The following is a 10,569-nucleotide window of genomic DNA, read 5'->3' as shown; positions in this document are numbered from 1 at the left end:
AGGAGAATCCCAACATCCTATGCTCTTCCCCCTTGCAGTAGGTACGTACATAATGACACCCAGTGACAGACCCCCAGTGACAGACCCCCAGTGACAGACCCCCAACCAGATGGCGGCTGGTCGTCTGCAGGACATGGGGTTGTTCTACACACCTGGAAACATCCGTGGTAACAGAGAGCTATCAGCAGCTGGCAGGTTATACAGCTGCAAATGTGAACCTACGCACCTACAGACAGACACACACACACACACACACACACACACCTTTATTTTTTAGACGTCAGTTCTCATCCCATTCTCTACTTTCACAGTTTCAGTTTTTCTCTACCGAAGCTTAAGCGTGATGCAACATTTTTCCTTAAGAAAAAAAAACTATGGAAAGATATTTTTAGAAAACATTACAGTACTGTGACACCAGAGCATACGATTAAAAACGTACATTTTATTATGTCATTATGTCATTTATTAAATCAACTTACAGTACGTTCTTGAAATACACTTTCTATACACAATACTTTTAGCCATACGTATTTTGCATTTTTAATTTGTTAACGTCTATTTCAATGTTAAACTGCTCGAAACGAATGCATCTGTAAGTTAGTTACAATCTGAAAAATCCCGGTGTTCTGACACAAAATCCTCACAATGATTATACCCCCGTATTACAAAAGACGTTTTTTGCTGTAAGTTTCAAATTCCTGTTTTGTTTAACAATAGAAAAAGTCAGCACCATAATATCTATATAGATAGTGACCACTTATGCACCAAATACTTGTGCAATTAAACAGAGGTACAGTACATGTAATATTAAAGAATATTGGCACTACATCGCCGGAATGAAGCAAATGACAACAGCTACTGGAGAGAAGATACACTTCAGTATTAAATAACAGCAAAACACAAGGACCAGATCTCACCAGAAACACACAACGTTCAACAAACACAGAGCCCGGAGCTCCGAGTATGACACGCCGATTCCACAGTAGTGAATTTTGTCTAGCACCACTCTAGCTGTGGACCCCGCCGAAGATGGGCGATCCCACACGGAAGATGACATCATTCACGCTTACAACTCATTTAAAAAAATGTTTTTTTTTGTTTCCCTGCTTCAAACTGTCATCGGCATTAATAGTAACGCGGCTCAAGCCTTCGTTCATGGTTATTTTGACGAGCTGCTGCTGATGGACCCCGAACTTCGCATGCGTCATACTGACACCTCTACACATACTGTACCATTACACACAGGCATCCCATGATGTGAACAGCCCCCCCTAACTATATAACACATGTTTGTGTGTCATCACTTGGGGGCTGGGAGCTACACTGACATATTAACTGACTCAGCAGAAAATGAAGAAACCAGCTTTGCATCACAAATGTCTGCATTTCCAGTTACTGAGTATTTGCCTTGCTGATGCCTTAACAGCCGATATGTTGACAGTCATCTCGAGGGGCTCGTCCCTCTATTACCGTCGAGCACCTGGACTGAAAGCAGCTCACTGAACACTGAAGAGTGTGGTAATCCAGACGCTGGTGGTCTGCATGCCCGCTCATGCCGATATATGAGGATTTGAGAAGAACGAAAAATGGCCATTAAAACCCAATTCTTCAACCTTCAGACAGGACACGCTGTTCTCAGATTAGTGCCACCCCCTTCCTTTGGACACAACAGCTGATTAATGCACTTATTTCCGACCCAGTCAAAGATGGTGCACTGTAGCTAAGCTTCCTGATGGGAATATTTAATCGGGAACAGGGTAGTCTCTCTCAGAGTAATGGCTATACTAAAGCGTGCAACATTCGTTAGGCTAATAACTCGTCAACAATTGCCAGAAATTATTCTACAAAAACACTGCTGAGATGCACAAGGTCACTGCAAGCCGTTTTGCTGCTCGTTCAAAGTAAACTGTAACTGGTAACGATTTGAACCACTGAAGAAAGTGGTTAAGTTCTGTAAAGCTTGGGTAATGTTCCTTGGCTTGGTCTCCCTGTGTTTTTAATTAGATAAGTCTTGAAATTGATCATACTTATGCCGAAGAAATAAAAAATAATTATTACATATATATATTACCACAAACACCACATTGGGTTTAATTCATTTATGAAAACAACAATCAAAATTTTCTCCATAATACTTTTCTAGTTTTTCTTTGCCGATCAGATTTGGTCTTTTACAGTGGTGTTCCTTGAGTACCAAATGTAATACAATGATACCAAACGGGCCTTAAGACGTGTTTGTTTAATACGATTCCATTGGCGCTCGTCACTGTATTGACACTGAGGGACCAGCTGGAAGAGAAGTCGGCGAACGCAGAGAGCAGTTTGGAAGAAGACCGGCAACCTCAGGCCTAGAGGAAGGTGAGAGGCAGCAGAGTGGCACCAAATACAAAACAGGCGGCCGACTCGAACGAGGCCGACATCTTGGGGTGGGAAAGTCTCAGCTCAGCTCGTCTCGTCTAACAGCCAGTAAGGTTTCACAGCGGCACTACTGACGTTTTCCCCCACGAAGTTAGATGTGCTACATATTCTTTTCATGAGGTTTCAAGAAGGCTCTGTGCTCCGAGGTCACCGGAGGCCAGATGCCGTCTCTTCGATAGTATGATTTTTAAATAATAATGGCAACAATGACAGAGCAAAACAAAAGACACAAACGACGACGACCGGGGGAACTTAAACGAAAAGCTGCCGCGTTCTCGGCTACCAGCCAGCCAGTGGCTTGTGAAAGGCAGAGCGCTGATGCCTCAGCGAGTATACAGAATGCCGGAGCGAACTACTTGGTAACGGACTTACGGAAGGTCACCTCTTCAAGGCACTGAATTTTGGTCGTACAGCAAAACAAAACGAACAAAACGAAAAAAAAAAAAAACAAACAAAAAAAATATATAAAACTTTAACGTTCAAGTCATCATAAAAAACGGTAAGCTTTGGATTCCACTTATACGCCGCCATTTTAGATATTTTCTAAAATTTAAGTCACAACTTTAATTATTAATAAATGACAGTAACAAAAACAACGGGGCTGTCCAATCCAGCGCGAGTCATTAACTATTTATCGGCATTTTGTTTGCATAAAAGTCCCTGCAGGTCTGACAGCACCTTTGGTACCAGCGCATGTCCTGGCACTGGTTCTTCTCTCGCACGACCTGGCAGTACACGGCCCACTGGTCCCCCGTGCACTTGTACGTCAGGGCAGCTGCAGGCAGACATGAGTTGACGTTAGTGCGTTTTGAACACTTCCTGCTCACAGCGTTCGGTTTTAAGATTAAACAGCTTGTTTAAAGAATGTAGATATATATATATATAAAAAAAAAAAGTGTTCAGACCTCTACTGCTTCGGAAAGTTCAGTTTATCAGATTTTGTATGTTTAATATAAAACATACAAAACTGGAGCCCATTATGAATAACTGCCTTAAGAAGCGAGATTTGCCAGTTTACCCAGTCTAGGAGAAGTGATGGTGTTGACGTTGACTTTTTCGTTGCACGCCCCCTGGTGGCACTGCCTGTAGGCCGGGGGTTTCAGAACTCCCGCGCAGTCGCTGCCATGGCGACCAGTCACTCTGTGCATACACTGGACAACCCTGGACTGCAGGCCCCGCCCACAGGATGATGAGCACTGAAATATCCCAATAGAAAACATGTTAGCACTGACTCTAAGGCAGCGTTTCCCAACCCAGTCCTCGGGGAACCCTGGACAGTCCACGTTATTGCTCACTCCCAGCTCCCAGCCAATCAGGAACACCGAATACCTGCTGCTGAGAGAAAGCAAAAACGTGGACTGTCCGGGGTTCCCCGAGGACTGGGTGACATTGCCCATCACAGGAGGATGTATAATTAGGTTCGTTCCTCTCAGTTTTACATGTTTAGATGGACTAGTGAGGATAAGAACGTTTAACTCCTAAAGGGTGTGAACCACGGTCTTACAGATAAAACAAGCATATAAGAAAGAGATATTTTTAAAAATACTTCCAAAAATCTGTAATATGGTAACCATTACAAAATCTACTGAACATTTTTCTGATAAATTTTAATGACATTTAAAACGTTGGGCCAAGGTTTAACCAACTGTTGGACTGAGGCAACAGCCCTTAACAGAATAATGACCAAGTGCTTTAATGACCGTTGATGACCGAGTAGCTATTGGCCCCTGCTCCTTTGACTGGCCGACGGGGCCAACTCCAGCACCTGCAACCACTAATCTGTGGTTGGTCAATTAGGCTATTATCCACCAGTAAGAGGACTTTTAACATGGAGGTGACGCCTACGGGAGGTAGCCAATCAGCAGGACACATGGCAACCCATTTTGTTTCCATGGATAAAATCATAAAACACAAAAAAACGTCCCATCTGCGTAATTCATCCGGTCGTTCACCTCCCTGTCAAGCTAAGCCCTGATGCCACTGATTCATTATTCCATAAATTAAACTTATTCTGACATCCATGGCCCGGTACCAACACCTAATGCATATATATTAACCACATCAATGTATTTATTTACATTTTTCAAAAACCCCGATTAAGATCTCTCTTTCTGAATATTAGTTGTTAAATTGATATTTGAACCTATTAAATATTTTATATGAGGATTTTTCCCTCCCTTCCTGCTAAAATGACCAGGTCACCACCAGTGCATATAAATAAAGGGAGCACAGGTGAGCCCGGGTGCGTAAACGATTTACTGTCCCACCGCCCAAGTTGGTTTTGCGAAACCCTTGAGATTAGCAACCGCATCTATTACCCTGCCTCTCCTAAGCGTTCCGATTTATCCTGGCCGTCGCAGCGAGAAGGTCACGCTGATAAATTCATGCGGCTCCATGCGGGCCCACACCAAGGGAGGTCCTCGCATGCCATGCGGCCAGGCCAGGCCGTGCATAATGCGCTGTTTTCCCAACAAGGAATAAAGGCAGGGTTGCTGGTTCGAGTTGCAGCAGCCCCCCTCGGCTGGACCCCTGAGGAAGGCTCAACACAAATACCCGGGTACAACGGCCAGCTGCATAAACTGGTAAAGTCCCACGCGACTCTGGATAAAACGACCAGCTCAGAAAAAGGAGGGAAAAAAAAGAAGAAAATGAGAAGCAGTTATTCCAAGTTTTCCCGAGTCGAATTCCAGAGCTTCAAAAACGTTCCTTTCTGTTGCGTGAAGACTGGGAACATCAGCCCAAACGCTCCGCGAGGGCCCACAAAGCTCCTACTGGCCCTTTGATAGCGACTATTCATTCCATCTAGAGTCCTGCTCCGGATTCTGTGCCAACGGCATCTCTGATAACAAGACAGCCCCTTCAAATTCCCGTAGGCCCAACATAGCCGAGAACCATCTACAAACTTGACCGTGCCCCCCAAACGCCGCTCACATCTCAAGCGGATCATCCAATGGGGTTCTGACAGGCTGGCGTTAGATCCCACCATGCCCAAGTGACACCTTCGTTATGAGTAGGTGGACACAGGGGAACATCAAGAGCGCAATGCGCGAGTTCCAGAGGGACAAAACCCGAGAGCAGGGAAGGTGCCCCCCCCCTGTATCGCAGCCGACAGGCGTAACGAGTGCTATTGGGAAAAGCTGTCCCACGTAACCTTAGCTTAAACACAACTGCGGCCTGTACTGGACACCATGGCCGCAGTTAAGCAGCGTAAGTGATCAGCCACACCCGTGTCCACGGGGACAGCGGGCAGATCTGATCTCAGCGCTGACCGTGCCTCCTTCTCTCTTTTCAGCTCCCCAGCTCGGAGATTTTCAGGCACTTTTTACAGTTTGCGACCGCGATATGAATGGCTGGCCGCAATGAAGACGCCCCCCTCCCGGTCCTGGGAGAGATACCGGGAGATGGAGCGATTCATTATTTCACCAGAGGTGAGCAGAGCTGTCACAGATGAGATTAGCTTGTTGATACGTTATTCTCTTTCATTGGAAACAAATTATCTGTCACCTGGAAGGCTAGCATTATATACATATACATTTTTTAATAAATGGCATGCTCAATTATTAAACGTGAATCTGCTTATCTAAATGTCATTTTAATGTGTTTTAATAAACTTATCCTTCAGTGTTATAGCTGTTAAATCCATCATCAAAGCTAACTTGCCCTGAGGGTCTTGTGACTGAAACGACTAAATACAAACACTTAAACGAGTTTAGGAAATTAACAAAGTCACATGACCAGGCTATCCCAGATGACGGAAAGCACATATTCGCTCTGGAAACCTGGAGAGTAGCTCAGATGGGTCTGAGGCTGATGTGAAGCACTACTCGGGGTGGATGGGTCCAAATGTTTCGGAACCACATCGGGAACGGAAGCGACGGTGCCCTGTGATGTCACTGAAACCGCATGATAAATCGCAACAGCAGTACGAGCGAAAAGGCAGACATCGTGGTTCTGCCGGCCGGTTACGAGTCTCAGCGGCGCCCCTTAGTGGCAATCGGTGGCAGTCGCGCCTCTCGCAGCCCCTGTGCAGCCTATCTGTGACATGCAGGCCGATGACGCAACGCTGCACGATTCCTGCCAGCTAATCCCCTTAAAAACGGGGAGTCCCAGAGTCCCTGAGCGGCCTTTCTTCGCCCCGTTCATTGGAGTGTGACTCCACCAACCATTATCGCAAACTTAAGATGGGGGGGAGGGGAGTATCACAGATAATGAAGAGCAGCCGGCCTCGGACTCCAGTCGCTTTTAGGATCTATTTGTAGCGCTGAACATCCCTCATCGGTCTCAGACACAAAACAGAGGCGACTCAGAAATGCCCAGTAGAAGAACAAGCCCACGAGCTCAGACGACTGGGCCTGAAAGGCTGATAAGGGGCTGTTCCATGCTGCAGATCAGCGTTTCCCAATCCGGTCCCTGCGGACTCGCAGACGGTCCACATTTTTGCTCCCTCCCAGCATTCTCCAGCTGAGAAGGATGATTTCACAGCCTCATTTCATCAAGCTGCACTACTGGGAACTGTGAGGGAGCAAAAACATGGACTGTATGTCGATCCCAGTGGACCTTACTGGGAAACGTTGCTACGGAGTGAGCCTCGTGATTGGCACTCAGGACAGGCTCACGGCGGCAGAGACGCAGGGTCACAGCAGGGCTGTAGCCTCATTGCGCAGGTAAGACCAAGTCACTTGGTATCAGTAGAGTAACTAAAACATCAGCAGATCACCTTGTGCCACCCCCAGCCCCGGTGTCACGCGTTTGGGCCATGCAGCGGCGCCACCATTGCTTACGATGACTAAAGCAGATGTGGCCCCACGGCAAACCCACCTTCTGCAGCGGAGCCCAAGGGGGATACGGACCCCCCTTTTAAGGGTCCCTCGCCGAGCCAGAGGATTTCACAGCAAACGGTGCCAATAACCCGGGACTCACGAAAGCCCTGAAATGCGATGGCGAATCGCAGAACGCGATACATGCAGAAAACAGCACTCCCGACGTTGCCAAGTAACACGCCTGCCACACGGCAGCGCAGTCTCGCTGCAGAGGACGCAGTGATGATAGTCACAGACTAACTATTAGGATTTAAACAAACGGTGACCACTTCATGCATCGGTGCAATAAAAAGTTAATCGCAAATATTTAAGCAGAGAAGCTCTGTGTTATTTGGGAGATTCACATGCGGCCTCACAAAGGCTCTGCAACAGAGCCAGCCGAAGGTGCGTCAACCTTACGGAAACGCTAACCAACTCCACACCTTTCGCTTTGAACCTGCAGCTTCAATCTGAAATCTCTAGAAACTTCTGTAAGCTAAAATAAGCGTGATGTGATTAACCAATATACACTGAACAAAAATATAAACGCAACACTTTTGTTTCTGCTCCCATTTTTCATGAGATGGACTTAAAGATCTACAATTCATTCCAGATACACAATATTACCATTTCTCTCAAACATTTCTCACAAATCAGTCTAAATGTGTGATAGTGAGCACTTCTGCTTTGCTGAGATAATCCATCCCACCTCACAGGTGTGCCACATCAAGATGCTGATCTGACATCATGGGTAGTGCACAGGTGTACCTTATACTGCCCACAATAAAAGGCCACCCTGGAATGTGCAGTTTTGTCTCACAGCAAAATGCCACAGATGCCACAAGCATTGAGGGAGCGTGCAATTGGCATGCGGACAGCAGGAATGTCAACCAGATCTGTTGCTCGTGCATTGAATGTTCATTTCTCAACCATAAGCCGTCTCCAAAGGCGTTTCAGAGAATATGGCAGTACATCCAACCGGCCTCACAACCGCAGACCACGTGTAACCACACCAGCCCAGGACCTCCACATCCAGCAGGTTCACCTCCAAGATCGTCTGAGACCAGCCACTCAGACAGATAATGCACGGCCCCATGTTGCAAGGATCTGTACACAGTTCTTGGAAGCTGAAAATGTCCCAGTTCTTGCATGGCCAGCATACTCACCGGACATGTCACCCGTTGAGCATGTTTGGGATGTGCTTGACCGGCGTATACGACAGCGTGTACCAGTTCCCACTAATATCCAACAACTTCGCACAGCCATTGAAGAGGAGTGGACCAACATTCCACAGGCCACAATTGACAATCTGATAAACTCTATGCGAAGAAGATGTGTTGCATTGCATGAGGCAAATGGTGGTCACACCAGATACTGACCGGTTCTGAGTCCCCAGACCCCCAATAAAGCAAAAAACTGCACATTCCAGGGTGGCCTTTTATTGTGGGCAGTATAAGGTACACCTGTGCACTACCCATGATGTCAGATCAGCATCTTGATGTGGCACACCTGTGAGGTGGGATGGATTATCTCAGCAAAGCAGAAGTGCTCACTATCACACATTTAGACTGATTTGTGAGAAATGTTTGAGAGAAATGGTAATATTGTGTATCTGGAATGAATTGTAGATCTTTAAGTCCATCTCATGAAAAATGGGAGCAGAAACAAGAGTGTTGCGTTTATATTTTTGTTCAGTATACTTAAAGGGCGTCGGCGTGCGTGGGAATGATCCCCGGTCTACTGTCCGTATGATTCGGGATCTTCTGCACTCACTGGACAGATGGAGAGAGGCTTTGAGTTTTGCCAGGAAGGTCAGACAATGTCATGCAAATCAGAGTCGGTAATGAGGGAGCAGACAGTCGCCCTCACCATCCGATTACAGAACACGCTGTTAACTGTTACAGGAGCACAACGGCAACCTTCATCAATGCTTTGTGGGTTCGGAGCCCAGAGCCTGGTTAAGACTCTCACAAACAACCAAAGTTACCCAAGACCCCCAGACGTCAGCCATGCTGATCCAGGTGTCGTACAGGAGGAGGGAGGTACCAGGCAACCGGCAGTCATCACGGCAACGAGCTTCGACTTTCATTAAGACACCAAAGTCAAAAAGCCACTTTAGGTTCTGATATGCATCAGACTGGAGTCAGTTATTTAAGGTTCTGGGCTGGTGCCCCCCCCCGTAGCCCACCCACTCCGAAAAAATAAACGAACAGTCATCTGCAATATACGCGCTTCCATAGCATGTTAGTGCTGCCTAGCAGGAACGTCCCTAATTCCGAAGTGGGCCGGTCCGGTGTCCTCGGTTTGGCGATAAGCTACGGAAAAGGGGGCGTGACCAGCGAATGCCAGGTGTTTCTGAACCGCACACCGTTAGGAGAGAGACCCCCACCAGTCACCATGGGGGGGGGGTCTCTAAGACACGCCTGCTCGTCAGGCTGCCAGGGGCTGGGAGGTAATTAGCCAAAAATGCCCACGTCAGACATGGTACCATCTTGGCCAGAGCAGCCTGTGGGGGAATGAATCCAGGCAGGAAAAACATCTGGCCAGCTGGAATTTCGTATTACATAACCTTGTGTGTTTTTCCTTAAATCCACATTAATGAAATGAAAAAAAAAAAAAAAAAACACGAAAATGACGTAATGCCTTTACAGTAACAGCTGCTGGGATAAGGATACCTCCAGGAGGAACGATGCTTGACAAACTCATGACGTCATCCGCGTGCATGTACGGTGACGTGGGAAAGTGTCAGGGTCTGTTATGGAGAAGGGCGTCGGGGCCTTTGTCGTAGTTAGGGTTAGGGTTATGCCCATAGAAATGAATGGAGAGTCCCCACAATGATGGGTATATAGGAGCGTTGTGTGTGTGTGTGTGTGTGTGTGTGTGTGTGTGTGTGTGTGTGTGTGTGTGTGTGTGTGTGTGTGTGTGTGTGTGTGTGTGTGTGTGTGTGAGAGAGTTTGCTCGACTACGGCATCGCACCTTTGACCACTCGCCGGTCTTCCACTCATAGCACCTGGAGTGATCCTCGCAAACCTCCTCCTCGGGGGGGCGGGGAGCTGCGTCACACCTGCCATGTGGGTTGGTGCAGGTGACTGTGCGCCTGCGGGAGCCCTGGCCGCAGTCCGACGAGCACTGCGGGGGGGGGGGGGGGGGGGGGGGGGACACAGATTAAAACCTTCTGTGACAAACGGCTTCGGAAAAAGCCTTGGTTGTTTGAGAAAACAGGTGAGCGAGAGTGGATATGTACAGTCCCTGTGCCGGGACCCAGTATGGAGTGAAAGGATCAGAAACAGACGACAGGAAAAGGAGAGAAAAGAAGTCAAACTCACTTAAAGTAGTTTGCTTAAGTGTACAA

General features: G+C 47.2%; 1 protein-coding gene across 3 annotated transcripts in view; it reads right to left on the bottom strand.

The window, feature by feature from the left end:
- Positions 1 to 422: 422 nt before the first annotated feature.
- adamts17 (ADAM metallopeptidase with thrombospondin type 1 motif, 17) overlaps positions 423 to 10,569 on the bottom strand; it is a 60,914-nt gene continuing 50,767 nt past the window's right edge. For 2 of the 3 annotated variants that reach the window (XM_049031574.1, XM_049031575.1), the window contains 3 exons: positions 10,194 to 10,346; positions 3,437 to 3,614; positions 423 to 3,193 (listed from right to left, as the gene is read on the bottom strand). In XM_049031574.1, coding sequence (XP_048887531.1) covers positions 3,042 to 3,193; positions 3,437 to 3,614; positions 10,194 to 10,346 — 483 coding nt within the window. In that variant the 3' untranslated portion in view covers positions 423 to 3,041. Of the gene's footprint in view, positions 3,194 to 3,436; positions 3,615 to 10,193; positions 10,347 to 10,569 lie in introns of those variants that run through there. The other variant, XR_007400843.1, reaches the window with a different exon arrangement.

This window comes from Brienomyrus brachyistius, chromosome 11, assembly GCF_023856365.1.
Source record: "Brienomyrus brachyistius isolate T26 chromosome 11, BBRACH_0.4, whole genome shotgun sequence".
In the NCBI taxonomy this organism is placed as follows: domain Eukaryota; kingdom Metazoa; phylum Chordata; class Actinopteri; order Osteoglossiformes; family Mormyridae; genus Brienomyrus; species Brienomyrus brachyistius.
The sequence above is the reverse complement of the archived record's forward strand: the minus strand, read 5'-3'. Positions and strand labels throughout refer to the sequence as shown.